Here is a 19,640-nt window from a genome sequence, read left to right on the forward strand (position 1 = left end):
TCAAGATAAAAATAAGTTATAGAATAGTTAGTTTTCTTCGTTTCTTTATGACATTATCTGCATATCTTTGAGCTGACGTGTAGTGAAAATCAGCATCTACAAACGATTATTTTGACACAGTTGATAATGAGAAAATACTGTCTGAATCAGAGCAAAACATTTTTTCATGCCGGTAGATCTCAAACATGATTGTCTTGCTTCACCTGGGTCGTTGAAAATCTGTTGAGTCACTTGTAATTATCCCCCATCATGTGACACTCAATCATTCCCTGTTACAAAATATTAATCTACTTGAAATTTCCCTGCGTACCAATGAACTTTGTACCACACGAGATGGGTGAAGCAACGACGTGGAGTCTCTCTTTCTATGAAGCAGCCGAGTGAGCGTCAACGGGAAGGCCGTGGCTTCCATTAGAGCTGCATCTGCCTTGGTGCCACAGAGAAAAACGAATGTGTGAAGAGAAACAGGCAGCCAGGTGAGCCTGCTGAATTCTGATGAGTTCTCACCCGCTGAGGGCTGGAAGGGGAAACAGAAGCAGGCACCTGAGCGCTATACACGCTGAGATGAGGTGGTTAGCGGCACCGTGGAGCGGCAGCTTTGTTCGTTCTGCAGTATCAGTGTGAAAAATGTGTGGTTAGGGAACAATGAAGAAGAGAAGATACAATGGCTGTTGTCTTAGTTAGATGATGGGTGACAATTATAATGATACTCGACTCACTGGCAAGCAAAGACTGCAAAATTCTTCTACTATACAATCCTTTAGGTGAACACGGTTAAGGGTTGTGCCATGGGTTGGTGCCTTCATCACCAGCAGACCTTTTACCGAAGTTGAATACATTGTTGAGTCTTAGCAGCTGACATTGCTTTGCCAACTACTGTTTCCAAGGTCAAGAATGAACATTCAATCTCTATTTCAGTCCTGAGGGTAAATTATTTAAAACATAGTTAATGAACCATCTGTATGGGGTGGCATGGCTCAGAAAGAAGAGCGGTCATCAAGTAATCAGAAGGTTCCTGCTTCGACCGCCTTGTCTGAAGGACAATAACAATGCATAGACACTTCTCTCATACAAATCCTGTTATCTCTGCTCCACAACAATGGGATGGGCCTAAGAGAAGTGCTTATAGGAGCATCACAAAGAAATGGCCCGAGCTCCGTCTTAATCCAACAACCCGAGTGGGACACAGCGGGAGTGCCGCGGGAGTTTGAAAAGAGGAGCAGAGGGACATCTCCCGCACAGTATGGGTCTTCTGAATATTGCTGACTTGTTGCTTCCTCTCTGAGATTTCAGGGCATTTAAGCGCTTAAGAGCTTAAGGGTCAAAGCTAGAAATTGGGTTAATTCAGATTAGACGAGTCTGTGGTTGGTGTATAAAGACCACCAGGCTATTTGACCAAACCACTCAATCTGACCCATATAAGATAGTGCTGTTTCACGTCTAGACTGGGTATAAATTAAACCTTTTATCAGTGATTGTTGCAGTAAGATGTAAAGGAATAAGAAGTATTCGTCAGCGTTGAGCTTTACAGTCTTGACAGTATACTGATGATGTGAGAGCTCACATACATGCACATGTAGCTGTAAATGCAGCTGATTGTCAGACGATCACATTATACTGCACTCAGCACGGAAACGTTGGACCGCCACACATAAAAGAGGCAGACACATTAGTGTTGCTTGGACAGTGCATATTACAGGATTTGTAATATGATCATATAATAGGTGCATGATCACATGCCTCCAGTGTGATTTATGACCACGGACGTTTTCATTTCCTATTTTATCTTCACATATATGGCTGTGATGAATGCCAGATCATCTTTCAGTTTGAACATCAATTATCTTGCGTGTGGTATTGAGTCTTTCATCGGACTGTTTCGGGACGGATGTGGACTTCATTTGTCTGTCGTCAAATGTGGCTTTTAGCAAGAGCAAAACGCTTTGGTGACATCGCTCACCATTTTACCACAAGGAATGAATGATCTCGTTCAGCATTAAGCAGCAAATATGTGGCTGGTGTGAAACAACGGCGAGGCAGGTTTTAATTAGAGACTTTTGCAGTGTCAGTGGGTGAGAGCGTTGACAGCTAAATGGACACAGGAGAAAGGAAAATGACAGTTGAATGGAGAAAAAGCATCGTCGGTCAGGTGAATTCTCCATGTAGAAACAATTAGGTGTGAGCTTTCTATCGGAGGTGACTGTGTGTGTTTGTGAGGCAGTGTGCTCTGGACAGGCCTCGCAGACTGAAAGGCTATTTAGGATGCCTTTTTTATTCATCCAGAGATAGAGCTTCCCCGCTGGGAACAGGACAGCGTGCCTTATGAGCCGATGTGTGACAGCATGGGTACATCCGCACGGAGCAGGGAGGGAAACGTAAACAAGGCTTTTAAAGGCCTCATTAGACCGAATTCTTGAGCGGAGAAGGAAATGTTGTTTGAAGAAAACATTAGAGCACAGTGAAAAAAGGGCGTCACAATATCCTAAAGCCCAAAGTGACGTCGTCAGACATTTTATTTTATCCGACCAATAATTCAAACCCAAAGACATAATTTTTCTTCATGGTAAGACCAAGAAAAGCAACAATTCTCACATGAACATGAACTACGATAACGATTGACAGCCTTGAATTATGGATACATTTTCTCGACTAATAGATAAAACAACTGATCGTCGTAGCACTATTCTTTACAGTTTCATAAACTTGTTACAACCAAGTGATCAATCAAGTGAACATTCAAATTCCACATCAGGGTTCGATTCCCGGTCGTTGACCCACTTGCTGTGAGGCGACGGGGCTTACCACTGCGCCACGGCTGAGCCACTTTGTCTTAATGTGTGTAATGTTCATCAAAAGGCAAAAGTAAAAAAAACTGCAGAAAACAAAAGTTTAGAAAAATAGTTTTTCAATGTATAATTCAGCACTTATCTCACTCACATCCGATGTTTATTTTTAGGAACACTGCAAAATTCTGTCGAGGGATGAATACCCTCTTTCTCACCCCTCTGTCCGCCCGCCCTCTCAGAGGTTAAATTCCTATAATGCATGTGTGTGTGTATCAGTACGCACGCGTGTTCGCACACACAGTTTCTTACCTCATGCAGGCGGGCGCCGTAAATATTAGCTTTTCAAATGAACATGGCCACCCTCAGATATTTAAAGGCTGAACTTGAGAGGCTTTCTCTTTCCTTTTTTTCTCTTGGCAGTCTGCTCCAAACCAACAGAAGACGGCTTGGTCACATTCAACAAACATTAAGTAACCGTTGACTTCAATCTCCTACTGCAGCTCATTTTGGACTTTGGGAAAGGAGGAGCTGAGAAACGGCGCTGGGTTCACCTTTAATGCAAACAAACAGATATTAGCAGAAGCCCGCTGCTTCATATAATGCCGTAGGGTTATTCCCAGATTATAAAGCAACACACATAACCTGAGGACAGTCGATGTCTGTAGCTAGACCTAAACACTGCAGACACACAATAGTATATTTTGCAGGGTGGCATGCATCATGGGCCTCTCCCTACCCTTGAGACAGACAGTGATAGAAAGCAGTGATCCTATGGTTAGCCAGCGGCCACAGGCATGCAGAAAATGAGACCTTGAAGAACTGTCGGGAGACGCTGTCACTTTTTCCGAGAAATGTCCATTCAGGGAGCTAGCCCTGCATATTTCAGGATGAGAGACAAGCGAGTGGCCTTTAAACATTTTCAAGCTACAGAGAAGAAACTAAAGGCACAAAGGTCTTGCTGATAGATAGATAGATGAGACAATATTGATAGTTTTCTCCTCCAGGAGTTGGCCTCCCCTGACAGCGAACCCTCTCACATTCTTTAAGAGCACAGAGGAGGTCGTCACTGTGCTGCGGTTCAACGTCTATAGTCTAACATGACATCAATTGGAAAATTAATTAGCAAAAACACAATTGACAGCTGAGCCCTAAGGTTCCACAAGGCTATTTAAGCAGAGGATGCTGAATGAAAGGATCTTTTAGTTTCTTTATTGGGCGGCTCGGGGAGGCCAGAGTTTGGGGCTGTTTTGAGGTTTGGAGTTGGCCAAACGCTTTTCAGCTATTGGCTGCTTTTGGACAGCAGGAGGTTGTTTACTACGTTAACAAAAAGGTGATGTGTTTTTGTGGTACAGGCTGATTTGTATTGGTTTACCCTTGTTTGGATACCGGTTGCCAAGAGAGATCTTTCATCGAGCCACTCGCTTTAAACCATCAGTGACAGAAGGCGTGCAGGACACCGTAAACGCAGGGAACAGTTTTTGTTTTCTGTCCGCTGTTAGTTTTTGTTGTAGGACACACATGACAGAGGAAAAAACAGATGTAACTCATTTTTCCCTTTATTTTATTTATGGAGAGTTATTAATATTAATGCGATTTATATGATAAATTGAACATTTTACACTATTTGTGTCCACTTTTTTGTCATTGCTTACCTTCTAATCAATGAGAGCAGTCTATTATGTTACTCAATGTTTTAACAATAGTTTAGATGGATGGTTGGATAGTTTAGGAGAGGAGAGAAGAGGAGAGGGCTCTCCTAAATCCGTGTGTTTTTCTTCGTTTCTTTTTTTTTTTCCTCGAGTAGCACAATCAGAAAGAGTCATTCATTCATGTCCAGCTGGCGGCGTGGTCTTCATCGTCCTCTCTTCGCTGCTGACAGGAAATTCTGACCTGGAGTCTTTTTGCGCCCAGACGTATACGGAGAGAAAGATGCAAAGCCTAGATCGAGAAATGTGGCTTAGTGTGTGAGCACATGCATTCAATGCAGGGCGAAGATGCAGGAATGAACTAAGTGTTTTCTGCTTGCATCCGTGCGTCTTTGTTTCCGGTAGAGAATCCTGCTGAACTTAGATCTACCTCTTTTATATCATTTTTATATCATTTCCTTCATTTCTGTACTCTGTGCATCCTAATTGTCCTTAACTCATGTTTTGGGGGGGGTACGGTTGCTCAGCAGTGTGGCTTTTTCTCCCCCAGCCTCTCTTCTTTTTAAATCAGCAGCTCTCATTGCGGAGCTGGACTCTCTCACGTTAATGTAGTTGTTAACAGCCTGTGGTCAGCAGGCGGTTTGTGTGGCTGTGCTGTTTGAGCTGACATGCTCACTAGAGAGAGTGGAAGCCTGTGTGGATCCAAAAATGACCGCCCAGAGAGGGACGCTGTTGCATCTGTACGTCCATATTCCTGCCTTCTGACTGACGTGTTTTGATAAAGAACTAATAGATGCAGAAATGTATGGTTGTTTTTTCTCTAATAATCTCTAACATATTATGCTTCATCATTCTTGTTGTAGTAATTACAGCCACTTTCATCAAAATCTGCTTATTCACGTCTTTTGTGTCACTTCAACGTCTCGTAGTGAGAGTATTAAGAACTTGTAGGAGAGTCACTAGCCGCAGTCTAATAAACATCTTCACCTACAAACCTACATATCGTTCAGCAGCTCTACGACATTCTTTTGATTCATGACACTGAGCTGTGGGTGTTTTACAAAGTAAAGATGACACCGACTGTTAGTGCACAGCTTTGACTCTGCATTTCTGCCCTCGTCACTAAAAACGTCCCTGCTTCTCAGCTGTTGAATGTCCATACTGTTTATGAGTTTGGCTTTTCTGTACCCAACACAACAGATAACTGTAACTCCCAAGTGTGTGAGTGTGTGGTTCAGGTCTGTTAAATCCACTCCGTCTGTGTCTCTCATCTCTGCAGGAGTCGGAAGATCCAGATCCGGAACATTCCCCCTCATCTACAGTGGGAGGTCAGTTGTTTGTCTGTGTGTGTGTGTGTGTGTGTGTGTGTGTGTAAGTGATGCAGTGAAGCACCAGGTAGCACATAAACTGGTCTCCCAACCATGAGTCACCAGCTTTTATACTTTGTTCTCTGTAGACTTGAGCATTTGGGTGCTTGTGTACACTTATATCTTCATCAGTGGTAGTTACTTTGTGAATGACACTGTTTCTGTGCGTCAATATCTGCGACCTCGCTGGGGTCCACGTTGGTTTCTTTTCTGTGCGAGTGTCTCTGTCGTCATGCCTGACGATTCTCCTATTTCTCAGGGTTATAACTATATATATCCAGATTATCTACTCTCTGAGAAAACTCACAAAACTCCTCAGATCACTTAGGAATTTAGAAATAACAGACTCTCACTCTTTGTTTGACAGATATAAAATGTAGTCATATATATGCACGTGCAGTAGTAAATAAAATGGGGAGTAAACCCTTCCCTAATTTCAGATACTCTATCCAGGCAGACATCTATAAATGAATATATAGTTATAGATCTCAAATATAATATAATCTTTGTGGCCTTTATTATAGATCATTATTTGGAATAAAACAGCAAAATTACATTACTAATGTAAACGACCTTCAACGGCACCAGAAAACATTCATAATTCAACTATAGTTTTGTGTGTTGTCCGTGTATTAAAACATCATTCTGTGAGTTATATCAATTCTTTAATGTTGTCCTCTGAATTTAACATTTGTATTATAGTTGGTACCTTTAAAAAGCAGTTACCATGTCCTCAATAAGTTCTTAGTAACTTTCAAACTTACTGAATCAGGTTTTATGAACTCATATATATGCCTCAAATAGTAAAATCCAAGTTTGTGTAAATTGGTTGCTACGAAACAGCTGGAGAGACGTCCAATCACAAGCAATCAACTGTGTAAACATTATCATACATTACAAATGTCAAAGGGAATTTAAATGAGTTTCTTAAGTTCTGTTTGCTTCCACTCGCTACATTGTTACTTGATCATTGGCCCACATAAACACCAGGAGCACCAGGCGTGTGTGTTTGTGTGTGTGTGTGTGTATCCTTGCGTGTTTTCAGTGGCTGTCGTTCTCTAACCCACGCTCTCATTTCTCCCTCAGGTTTTGGACGGCCTTCTCGCTCAGTATGGTACTGTAGAAAATGTGGAACAAGGTACAGAACTCTTCTCCTCCCTGTTTTCTTCACATCACATCATCATCTGGCTCCAGCTTTACAATGCACGTGTGTCTATTTAGCAACACACACACACAGACCTCCCAGTGAGTCAAGTCTCTTGTGTGACGTGACTTCCTCGTTACCACCATCCCACACACCGATTATCTAAACATAACCCATTTTTGCATATAAATCAGCCTTTATCATCTTTTCTGTCTGTGCGCACGTGTGTCATATCAATTTGATCCAGGGAGAGCAGCTTTTCAATTACATGCAGCCTCTATAATAAGCACTGTGTATTGCCACGGGTCCCCTTGGTCTCAGTGTATGGATTGAAGTGGGCAGACATGGCAGACATCCAGCAGTAATGTGTCTATATATGTGTGTGTGTTTATGCCTGTACGTGTGTTTGCTTGAGCGCGTGTTTTGTTGTGGGGCATCGGGGTAATGGGGGAGGACACTGTAGGCGCCTGTGGTGAGGCTTTTGCACAGTCTGATGGAGTTTGTGTGTATATGTGTGTGTGTTTGTCTGTGTGTGTGTTTATTTGTCCCCGTGTGTGCTCGTCTACTACTCGTGCATGTGTGTGTAGACAGCTAAAAGTTCATAGGGCTGACTAACCTGCACGCACGCGCACACACACACACACACACACACACACACACACAGTGTCTCAGCATGCGTCAAAGCAGCCAACACCAACTACCGCCCACTCTAGTCATGACAGGTGCTAAAAGAAAAACCAGCAGAGAAATTACTCCACTCAGAGTTTCCCAGACGCCGCCGTAAAACGGCCCACTTCATCTGTACTGTGGCAGACACCGGCGCGGCATTTCCTCTTTCTCTTTCAGCCCGGCTCCACAAGCGTCAGCCCAGTAGCCGCGTATGATCAACCCTTTTCAAGAGAGCCAGCTCGCTCATGTTTCTGTCCCCGCTGTAGTCGCCTTCTATGTCTCTGTCCAAGTTCCTGTCTGTCTGTCACTTTTTCTCGGCCCACGTCCGTGCGCTCTGGTTACGAGGGGAGGTTTTGGAGGAGTCCCATGGTCTTCTGTGGCATGGTGAAGGCTGCCCGTGGCGGGGCAGGGCTGGTGGGGCGGGGCGGGGCAGAGCTGGCTGTGAACACTGGGGCCGGGCACCATGCCATGCTCTGCCCACTCACCCTCTCTAAGCCAGCCGGACAGTCTCTCTGATTTTTACCCTTCCAAACCTGCTGTCCGCAGCGCTCTCAAAGGTTTGGAAGTTTTCGTTTTCACTGACAGAGAGATTAGATCTGATGCCTATTTTTATTTCCGCCACTTTTCAACAGAAATAAAGTCCACTTTAAAACATTTGTTTCACTATTTCTATGACTCACATGTCTATATTTTCTGAGAAATCTAAAGCACCTGCATTGGATGTTTTTTTTTAGCAGGCTTTGGCATCCTTCCTGGCCATCAAAGAGCAGTGGCTTATTTGTTGACTCATCATTTTGACATTTCACAGTTACACAAACAGAGATCCTTGGTTGACATAGCGGAGATGCCGTTGTCTCTTCTGACAGAGGACTTGGTAGACCAAAAGGCATTTCATGAATAAGACATACTGTGTTATACTTACATACACATTTGAATTACATAGAAAAATATCCCTAAAAAGCATTTAATATGATGGCTGGTGATGTGCTTATTTTGCCACACTACTCAACTTTTAGTTATTGGTAGTCCACAGTCTAATTATATCCCATTTACAATATCACAAGCTAACAAAAAGCTGGAAGTTCTCCTAACTGAGAAGCTGAAACTGGGAAATGTTTGTCATTTGGGCTTGAAAATGTATTTAAATTATTAATTGATCATCAAAATAGTTGCAAATTAATTTTCTGTCAATCAAATAATTAATGATTTGACTCATCGTGAGCTTGTTTTAACATTACATGTGCTGTACTGTGGACACCTGAGTCAAAAGTCAGCCCGCAGTTCAATCATTTAAAGCATGCATGGTCGCAGTGGGAATCAAACCCATAACTGTGGCAGAGTTACCTCTGAGCAGCAGTGCAGAACCAATAGTCTTCCCAAGGTGTGACCCAGTGGTTGCACTTCAACATCGATAACTTGTTTTCTTTAGGCTGCCGTGTCGGACTTAAATCCGTTATTGTGCAAGTGGCAGAGAGGCTATTGTGTTTAGCAGCTCCTGTCTGTAGAGGCAGCTGCCTGGTCTGGAGGGAAGCCAGTGTGGTGATGGCTGTAATGGATTCACACAGAGAAGAGGCTCTTTGGGTCACCTCGAGAACCTGGACACGTGTCTGACTCACCTACAGCAACAACAAAGACCTACTGTTGGCATGTGTAAATGTGGCCCGAACATTTGTTAACTTTATCTTATGCTTTTCTCTCTCTCTCTCTGTCTTGTCTCACAGTGAACACGGATACAGAAACAGCAGTGGTGAATGTTACGTACGGAACCAAGGACGAAGCTAAAGAGTAAGCAGCACAAATATTTACTCTAATTCTAAGTACTAAAAGTAAGGCTTGTGATGTACCTTTTTTTTTTTTTTACCTATGCACAGACAAGCAGCATTGTTTACCTACTTGTCTGTGTACTTTTTGTGTACCTGGAGGATTAAAAAGTACATCCACAAGGAGCAAGGCCGAATCGTTCCGTGTGTAATCAAACACGGTGACACCCAAGGAAGTTGCTTCTTAGTTCACATTTTCTCACCCATGAGCTGAGATTTTTGAAAATGGCGCCCACAGTGGATGAATCCTAAAAAGCCGGCTTAACGTTTCAGTGTGTAAAGGGAAAATGTAAATGAGAACAAATACATTGTGAGTGTGTCTGTATTAAAACACAGTGTACGTGATCACAGAGAGCAGGAAGAGACCTTTTTCGTTTAAAATTGAAATTGATAACATTAACACTGCATGTCCCAGTAAGCTATTCCACTGAGCCAGTTTGCACAATACCACGGCCTCTTGTAATTGAAATGCAAATTGCCTGTTCCTCCCCCCAGAGCTATTGAGAAGTTAACGGAACACCAGTTTGAAGACTACTCTTTCAAGCTGTCATATATTGTGGACATGGATGCTGCTCCGCCTGACCAGGCTCCCCGCACGCGGCGCGGGGGTCGGTCGTCCCGGGACCAGGGCACCTCTCAGCCCGGGCCCTCGGGAGACTATGGTGCTCCACGCAACAGACAACACGACTTCCCCTTGCGCATGCTCGTGCCTACTCAGTTTGTGGGAGCCATCATTGGCAAAGAGGGCCTCACCATCAAGAATGTCACCAAACAGACACAGTCCAAGTAAGCTTACTCTGATGACCTTGCGTGGTTGCTGCTATTTTTTGGCTTTCCTGTTTTTTTAAATGATTTTATCAACTTCTCAAACAGCTCTGCTCTTATTTTGCTGAGGCTTGAATGAATTGGGCATTTTGGCACTGTTTATCGAAGCTTGCATTTGAAAACCAATAGTCTGAGATTTGACGCAAGATGGCACGCAATAAAATAAATTGTCCGATTTTGGAAATGAGAAACCCAAATAATTCACGGCATGTTTACTGTCACCTTATATTTTTATTTTGTGATTAGAACACCATCCGATTCTTACATTGTTACCCTTCTTTTTAATACCTTAAATTGTTGTCTTTTTGATCTTCTTTTCATTACATTCATCACCAACATAATTATTAATTTATACACAATGCAAGTAGATTTTACTCTGTCTGTCTGTCTCTCCCTTTCTCAGAGTGGACATTCATCGGAAGGAAAATGCAGGTGCGGCAGAAAAGCCCATCACCATCCACTCAACTCCTGATGGCTGCTCCTCCGCCTGTCGCATGATCCTGGACATCATGCAGAAGGAAGCCAGCGAGACCAAGACGTGAGTCTTCACTTTGACATACACAAAAAAACGCATACACGCACTCAGATGTTGCTTATGCAGAGCATGCATACGCTCCCACAGAGAGATTAACCATAATGTCTGCAGGGCTGTAATCTTATCCTTTAACCTGCCTGCACACCTTTTAATCTCACTGTGCATTCTCTCGCTTGAAACACTAACACAGTAAGCGCAGTAAGCACACGACACACTCACATAGGCAAACACGTGATCGCAGCTTAGCATTTAAGAAACGAGGCCAACTTGTCGAATTGTCATTTAAACCAAAACGTTCTATTCTTGCATTCTAGGAAAGTTTACGCTTAAATTTGCTTCGTCAAAGGCTATTTATTTTCTAGGTTGTTTCTCATGCCCAGTGTTTTGTATCAGCGCGGGCTCCTGTTGAATCAGAGAATATTTGAGCACTAAGCATAGACACATATTTCAGACTGTGCTTCCTGCCAATCTCCTGACATCTAGAGGAAGTTAGGTCTTAAATCTTTGTGATCACATCTGTGGTCTTCTTCTTCTTTTGTTTGAAGACATCCAAGCCAGGTTTCATTCTGTTATAGGAACAGTTCGACATTTTGGGAAATATAAGGGGGAAACCTGGGGAAACAGCTCGTCTGCCTATATCGCATTTGTTTCACCTGCACAAAACTGAAATACAATTCACTGTTTTAATTAGTGAGCTTTTAGGTGGATTTTGTTTACTTTTGGACAGAGCTTGTATGCTACGCTAAACTAACCGACTGCTGGCTGTAGCTCCCTGTTTACTGCACAGAGTGGTATCGATCTTCTCATTTAATTCTTAGCAAGATGCCACACATTTAGAAATGAACATGTCACCTCGGCTGCCTCACACCCTATAATTTCGGCAAGCGTATGGAGGCCCAACACCCAGTGAAACCCAAACCCCTAAACTTGGTCTCTAAATGCACAACACTGTCATCTCTCCTTACTTGCCCCCCAGTTCACCCTAAACTAACAGCAAAGATCAACACTTACAGATTATAACATGCCCCAACCTGCCACCCCCTCCTCCTAAACATATGCACACAAAACACACACACACACACACACTGCCAAGTCTGTGAACCAGCCCAAAAGAAACCCCCAGCTGCTGGTTACCCTCCACCCCACCATAACCTTAATTCACGCCCCACAATTAACCCACAGAACAGAAATATAGATCATACAGAAAGTAAGCTCATCCTCTCGCAATATCATATACCCATCTACACACACACACACACACACACGCACACGCACAGACACACACATACATACATAAACCTGGTTGTTTTTGTAACAAGTAATGCTTTATTTTATGTGTTTTTATGGGTTATTTTCTATTAATCTCTTGAAAGTATCCTGGAGAGAACCACGTCATTTTTTTATTAGCATGGGCAAAATAGAGACAAAGTTCTGAGTCCTGCGGTAGTTTAGTTAGTTGGATTGCGTTTAAAAGCATTTCCAGAGAAATTTCTTGGGAAAAAAAAGCTGAATTTATCCAAATAAAATATTGAGTCTTAATTATTATTTCACAAAAAAATCTTTAGGCCTTCAGTGTCTACAAAGAAATATTACAAATAATTGGAAATCTGAATAAATATTTCTTCTGAGACAAAATTAGAGACTTAAAACAACCATTACAATTTTAGCCCATCAGTGCACCAAAGAAATAAATAGTGTTTTGTCGAGACGTTTTATAGAAAATAAACTCTGGTAAATCATCATAATCTGTGCGACACAAAAGAAAATGGAACTCACTTTCCACTTCACCTAAATTACACAGTTTACACCATCTGTTGTTCTCCTGCATATATTTTATATCTACCAACTTCAACAGCAAGAGGAAGAATACCAGTTCTCAACTGTGACTCTGAAGATAATCCTTCGATACTACATAAAAGTCCTTAATATTGGATTTGACAAGCAGCATTGTTTTTTGTTGCATGCTTGCCCAGATTTAAAACTTCAATTAATTTGGAAGTGTACCAATTGAACACTGTCACAATTGAACCAATATTTACTGGTTCTTTCCAGGAAACTTCCTCAGAACATATTAGGAAATAATGAGGAATTAAACTAAATCATTTAGCAGGACTGCAGCACATTATCAGCAGATCATTTTTGTTTCTAGCCTGTTCTTCTCTTCTCCTCCTATTACCTGAAGCTGTGGTTGTTGCAACAGCACTTTGTTTACTGTAAACCGCAGTGAACAGTGTCTTCTTGGTGCAGGAAACGTTTGGTTGCATGTGGACCCAGAAAGAAATGATCTTCGTTCTTGTAAAAGAAAATCTGGTCATTTTTCTGTGAAAATCTGTAAAAGGCATAATTGTTCACACATCACTAAATAAATAGCTCATGTCTTAACATTGTGCCCCGTGCTTTAACCAGCTGGTCAGCTGTGCAGATTCCTGTTCATCCCCATCACACCATGACATATCTCACACCACATCAGTGACACTCAGCGGCGCTTATCTTCTATTATCTAACCTTAGTGTCTGTATGTGTGTGTGTGTGTGTGTGTGTTTGTATATGTAGGACGGAGGACATCCCTCTGAAGATCCTCGCCCACAACAGCCTGGTGGGCCGGCTGATTGGGAAGGAGGGCCGCAACTTGAAGAAGATCGAGGAGGACACAGGGACCAAGATTGCCATCTCCTCGTAAGTCGCCTCTTCCACTGCTCCCGCCTTCCGCTTTCACACACGCCTACGGCAGTCTGCTGCTACGCTGGTAGCCATACTAGCACCTTCAGGAAAACACACACACACACACACACACACACACACACACACACACACACACACACACTTTGATGTGAGAGCTTGTGTGATTGTGGCATTTTGGCACAGCAGCAATTTTGACTGCTATCAATTTAACCAAAGCAGAAATTACAAGCAGCGATTCCAACTTCTTGGCGCCACACCTTTCTACAACTCGTGCTCATTCGCCACTTGGCATGTGATTTCACTTGACTGAGTTGTTAGAGACCAAATGTGAAGAGTTGCTTACACTCCAGAACATGATATTAGAGAGGTGGTGATTACACCCTGTTTGACAGGCTGTGCTCACCGACCTTTGTTCATTTAGGGCTAATGAATTGCTCTGTCTCTGTGAGCTCTGAGGACATAATGAGCCTCGAGAAGGAGACGGACATGAGGAGAGAGAAGGAGAGGGTCCTTTTGAAAACAGGCAAACGGCACATTCAATATTATCGGGTATGTGATGTGATTATTGGCGTCCTCCACGTCCAATGACACCGATGAGAGGATAGATTGGTTCTGCTTCTGAGGCACAAAGTTGTTATCGTTCGGCACAACTTCCAGGCTTTATGGATCAATCATTTATTTGATTCACGTTTAGCTGTAACTGCTGTGCTGTTTTCTCAGTTGTGATGCAGTCAGCTCACCTGCTGAATAAGTGTCTTGTAAAGGTGAGAAAAGGAAAACTAGGTAAGATGTTACCAGATCCATGCGAATGACTTCAGAGCAACATCGTTTCTCACTTTTCTGACCTAAATGAGGTTAACTGTGGTTTAATTTCAGACAGATTTATTTTCTTTACTCACGTGTGTCACTGTGCTGATATTCACATGTTTGAGAGGGTTGTTTGCAGTTTGAAGGGGCAATCCACCAAGCTTTCACATAAAGATGTGTTTACTCATCATCAGGGGTACAGTACTAAAACTGTGAAGAGAGTATTATGTATTCTATCCATCTGTGTCTCTGGAGGAGTATTGTCATCTTAGTCTGGGCAAGGAAACTACAAATTGATGACGTAGGGTTCAAAAGATGTCTGTGTTTCCCAGTATTTATTTAACTACGGAAGTAATTACGAGTTTCCAACTTGTAAGTTGTGTCAACATCCAAGTTGTTAGTTACGACTGGGATAGTCCGATTTTTCTGATGATGATGATGATGATGATGTGAAAAGGTGCTTTGAAACGCTATCGAGCTGCATTATGGGAAGTGATTCGGAGCCACGTTAGGGAACTTAAAGTCAGACTATCACACTATCTCTGCTGCCTCAGTTTTCATCATTCTTTTGTCTTCTTCTGTGTCCTTTATGGAAATGCAACACTAACTTGCTTGTCAGCGAGCAAAACATTTTAATGTCAGTTCTTGATGGTGATGACGCAGCCTTTAACAACACTTAAGTTAGATAAGCACAAAGACAGGAAATACAATTTAAAATCATCTCAGTCATATCCTCCCTCTGAGGAAATAGTGAGCAGAATGTGAGTGGTCCTGTCCTCTGTATTTGTAGTTCCACTTACATGTTTATGTTTGTGTTTGTGTGATCTCTCTTGCAGGTTAAAAGACTTAACCATTTACAACCCTGAGAGGACCATCATGGTGAGGGGCAGCTTGGATGAGAGTTGTAAAGCCGAGGTGGAGATCATGAAGAAACTGAGGGAAGCCTACGAGAACGACGTTGCTGCTATAAACGTAAGCTGAGCTTAAAGGTTACCATCTGCGGGCCTCTTGAACGTTCACCGTTTGTGTGTGCGTGTGTGTGTTATGATCTCAGGTTGACTCACATAGGCTGACAGGTGAACAACGGAGTGATGATATACAGCGGGATGATATCGCCTCCCCTTTCAGTACACATTACCACCGGCATTAGTAATACCCGTTGTTGTCTACTTGGTAAATGGATAACAGTAAACGATAGCTGAATAGCTCATCAGTGAGTGTTTGTCTACAGCGTACTTGTTTGTGTGTGTGTGTGTGTGTGTGTGTGTGTGCCTGTTCCACGCAGCCTCTGACTCACGCTCACTTCCCCGCTGTGTGTGTCTGTGTTCCTGCTGTAACACACTGCTTTTCCCAGCATCCATCTGATATCTGTAGGCCGCTCTCTCACCCTGCTCCTCTCTCACACTGCCTCGATGCCATCACCAGCGATATCACACGCTGCACACTCCCTACAACACAGAGAGACGACTGCTGTATTCGCTGTGACGGTGCTCTCCACGATGAGCGGCAGTTACTCAGAATTGATATCTGTTTTTGTTCTCCTACGTTTTGACAATTATTGGCTCAGAAATAAACATCAAGAAGTGTCACGCAGCATGCGGTTAAATTGTACTGGCAGGGGAGAGCAGATCTGGCACCTGTCGGGCTACGCGTGGACTCTACAGTAAGCGGCGAGGGCCATCTAGTGAGACACTGTGGATATTACACAAAGCGCACAGGGAACAAGGAAGTGAATAGAGGCCGCGTGTCTCTTCACGGACATGAAACCAGAATAGCTGAGTTGACTTTGAGGAAGAAATATTTTTTAGCAAACAGCCCTGTTTTTGATGTTGTGACGACGCATTCTTCAGTCGTAGTCAAGTGTGTCTTTTTAAATGCTTTATTCATCTTAAGAAGTGGGATTGTTTTCTCCACCCATTAAAGACCACTTGATCCTTCACTGTATCTGATACATGGTTGTCTCAGGACAGTGAAAAGATACACAAATAAAACACACTTTACATGATTGATGGGTATATATAATTGAGTCAGTAGTAGTAAAGGAACTTTGTTTTCATTATTAATTAATCAGCTGATTATTTTCTCAATGAATCAGTTAAAAATAATAGCTTGTCAAATCCCAATAAATTAAATTTTGCGTAACAGAAAACAAACAAAAGCAGCATTTGCTTATATTTAAGAAACTGGAACCATTTTCTATTTTTGCTTGACAAATCATTTTAACATTATTTGATTATCAGGATTGTTGCTGTCCACGTCTCTTGGCACATTACATTGCGCACGACATATTTCTTATCTTACAGGTGATGAAGAGACGACATGAAAAAGAACAGTTAGATTGATTTAAGGACCTTATCTTTGTTTTTAGTTTTTTTTAATAAAATAAAAAGATTTACTTACTTACACTAATAAGAGACATTTGCTCCTGTGGTTTCTCTTTTACCATTTATTAGACAAAGTTGTGCTCACTGTAGAATGATTTTTTTAGAATGTGTTAACTGTGTTAGTCAGCGTCTTCTTGCAGAAGTAAACACAACAATTCTGTTTCGATTGATCTGCTCCTCAGCATATCGGCAAACTATTTTATAATGTATCGTCTTTCTTGTAGCTTTCAACTTGTGGTTACAATCTGCCTCTCTTCTTCTGCACAGCAACAGGCCAACCTGATCCCAGGCTTGAACCTGAACGCTCTGGGAATCTTCTCCTCTGGTCTGCCGGTTCTGCCCTCTGCTGCTGGACCACGTGGTGCAATGCCCTCTATGGCACCAGCAGGATACAACCCATTCTTAGTGAGTATGCTCTTTTTAACCTCTGAACACAGACATAAAAGGTGGTGAAAAATATTTTTAAACGCTTCTTTTAGAATGACTTTACCGCTATTGGTTATACCCGCACAGCTCAGCATTGCACAGCTCCTCCAGGGAATAGTTTTGACTTGATAAAGCAATTTTTTTCCAACACATGGTAAACCAGGTTCCCCCTGGAGTGCTTTTTGAAAAAACAACACAGTGTTGACTCAGGTCTTCCTGCATGATGTACACAACACAGTTAGAAACGACCAGAATTCCCCCATCTTTTCCAGAGATGAGTCAGTTTGTCTGTAAAACAAAGTATCCACTCATTGCCTGACGAGGTCAAGCCAAAGTGGTGTGACACAGTGTGTGAGAATGTATTTGCGTGCGTCGTAGTCAAGAAGGTTAATGTCTGAGTCACTGTGAGTTAATGCCCTGCAATTCCCCCCTTGTAAGAGCTTGAGTAGGGTATGTGCATGTGTCTGTAAATGTGAGTGTTTGTGTGCCATCTGAACGGTCTGCTTGTCACTTCACTTTTAGAGTCACTCTTCACATCTCAGTGGCATGTACGGGGTTCCTCCAGCAAGTGCCATCAGCCACCAGCACTCAGTATGTTCCCTAAAATCTGCACTACAGTCAATGTTGCCTTGGTGATCAGAGATTTAACCACTAATTACTTGGTTTTTGTGAAGCTAGATAAATATTTGAATAGTTGAAAGCATGTTTTTTGCACACAAAAGGCTTTAAAAAAAAGCCTCACGCTTAGGATGTTTTCGAAGCATATAGTCTCTCTTTGCAAGTGACTTGGTAAACATGGGAAGGACTGCCACAGTGTGGAGAAAAAGAGGAAGGTATAAGACTAATGGACAGGGGGACATAAATAACAGACCATGAGAACCTCTCAGTCAGCGGCTATGATGAGTGAGTATGGCATTCCTGCACACCATCACCCAGTCACCAGAACACCACAAATATTTCTGGAAGGAGACTTTTCAGCCCGGTGTTGTCCTCTGGCTCAGAAAAAAATCACTTCATAAACCTTGAGTACATGAGTGTTACCATGCTAAGAAAAACAAAAACATAGGGCAACCCTCGGCCCTAATAGGAAATATTCCGCTTCGACCCGGCAGGATGTTTACCCGAAGAGAAAACCCTCAAAGAGAGCTCAGTTTAGCTTTCCTTGCATGTGGTGTCATCGCTTTCAGTATTAAATAAAACATTTTGTAACTGTTTATGTTTTGAAATGTTTTTCTCTGCCATAATCAGCAGCAGAGTACAGTAAATGTGTTGTGAAATACTTTTCTCTGTGTGATCTTTTTTTAAGCAACAGGCTCCAGAACAGGAGGTTGTCTACCTCTTTATTCCAACTCAGGCAGTCGGGGCCTTGATTGGCAAGAAGGGCCAGCACATCAAACAACTCGCCCACTTCGCTGGAGCTTCCATCAAGGTGGGTTAATAGAACGCAGACTTTGATTCGGGGAAAGAGGTCAACCCGTGTCTAAATCAACATGCTACACATTCTTGGAAGCGTTAGGGTGAAGTTGGCAGTCAGTGCTGGCTGAGTCAGCTGCATGTCATGGACCACAGCTGAGGATGTTAGTTCATTATGGTCAAAAGAGGAGATGACTAGTAAGCTGAGCATCTTGATCTGGAGGGATTGAACAGCTGGTCAATGAATTCTCATATTGTAATCTAAAGCTATATATTCGTAGGAATTTGCAGACTTCTCAGATGATTCAGTGGTTACATGCACTGAATGACCGCAGCGCAAAATCACCAGCTTTTGTCCGCATTTTCTCCCCATTTGTCTCCATAACCCGTCTGTGTGTGTGTTTCTCAGATTGCCCCAGCTGAGGGTCCAGATGTCCCTCTAAGAATGGTTATCATTAGTGGAACCGCAGAGGCTCAGTTTAAGGTAAGAGCACAATAAACGTGTGTATGAATCACTGTGTATCCTCATTTCCCCCAGTCTCTCGTTGCCTCATTCCCTTCTCTGTATTCTAGGCCCAAGGTCAGATACATAGGAAGCTGAAAGAGGAGAACTTCTTCTCAGCGAAGGAGGAGGTCAAACTGGAGACGCACATCAAGGTTCCCTCAACTGCAGCTGGCAGGGTCATCGGTAAAGGCGGCAAAACGGTGAGTTGATGCTTGAACTGAGTTATGGTCGAGGATGGAAAAGAAAGTTGCATTTACTTACGTTACTTTAGCATAAGCAATAAAATAGCACCTGATTTGCTTTGGTTTTATTAAAGGGTGTTTCAGTTCACCTTAGTGAGTAATGTGTGTTTTGTAAGTGAGGCTGGAGGTGAAATTCAAACCAAGATAATGATCACTGGAGTCGGGTTTTTTTTTCAGGTAAACGAGCTGCAGAACCTTACGAGTGCTGAGGTCATCGTACCACGGGACCAAACTCCAGACGAGAACGACGAGGTCTTTGTGAAAATCAGCGGGCATTTCTTTGCCAGCCAGGTACGCACAACAAGGTTTAAAGGCTCCTGTAATCTGACACAGGTGGCGTCAGTCAATTGGGCTGATTAGTTTGTTCATTTCAAATACCTGTTACAAAA

The 19,640-nt window shown here is 42.7% G+C and overlaps 1 protein-coding gene across 1 annotated transcript in view; it reads left to right on the top strand.

The window, feature by feature from the left end:
- The window catches only part of igf2bp2a (insulin-like growth factor 2 mRNA binding protein 2a), a 40,803-nt gene that overhangs the window by 16,066 nt on the left and 5,097 nt on the right, over positions 1 to 19,640 (top strand). Inside the window, exons 3-15 of the mRNA XM_076108496.1 lie at positions 5,712 to 5,760; positions 6,886 to 6,937; positions 9,334 to 9,397; positions 9,928 to 10,218; positions 10,661 to 10,795; positions 13,346 to 13,468; positions 15,118 to 15,253; positions 16,933 to 17,070; positions 17,614 to 17,682; positions 18,398 to 18,520; positions 18,914 to 18,988; positions 19,078 to 19,209; positions 19,429 to 19,542. Of these exons, the coding sequence (XP_075964611.1) occupies positions 5,712 to 5,760; positions 6,886 to 6,937; positions 9,334 to 9,397; positions 9,928 to 10,218; positions 10,661 to 10,795; positions 13,346 to 13,468; positions 15,118 to 15,253; positions 16,933 to 17,070; positions 17,614 to 17,682; positions 18,398 to 18,520; positions 18,914 to 18,988; positions 19,078 to 19,209; positions 19,429 to 19,542 (1,501 nt within the window). The remainder of the gene's footprint in view (positions 1 to 5,711; positions 5,761 to 6,885; positions 6,938 to 9,333; positions 9,398 to 9,927; positions 10,219 to 10,660; positions 10,796 to 13,345; positions 13,469 to 15,117; positions 15,254 to 16,932; positions 17,071 to 17,613; positions 17,683 to 18,397; positions 18,521 to 18,913; positions 18,989 to 19,077; positions 19,210 to 19,428; positions 19,543 to 19,640) is intronic.

Source organism: Anarhichas minor, unplaced genomic scaffold (assembly GCF_050575085.1).
Source record: "Anarhichas minor isolate MPS153535 unplaced genomic scaffold, ASM5057508v1 ptg000004l, whole genome shotgun sequence".
Lineage (NCBI taxonomy): Eukaryota > Metazoa > Chordata > Actinopteri > Perciformes > Anarhichadidae > Anarhichas > Anarhichas minor.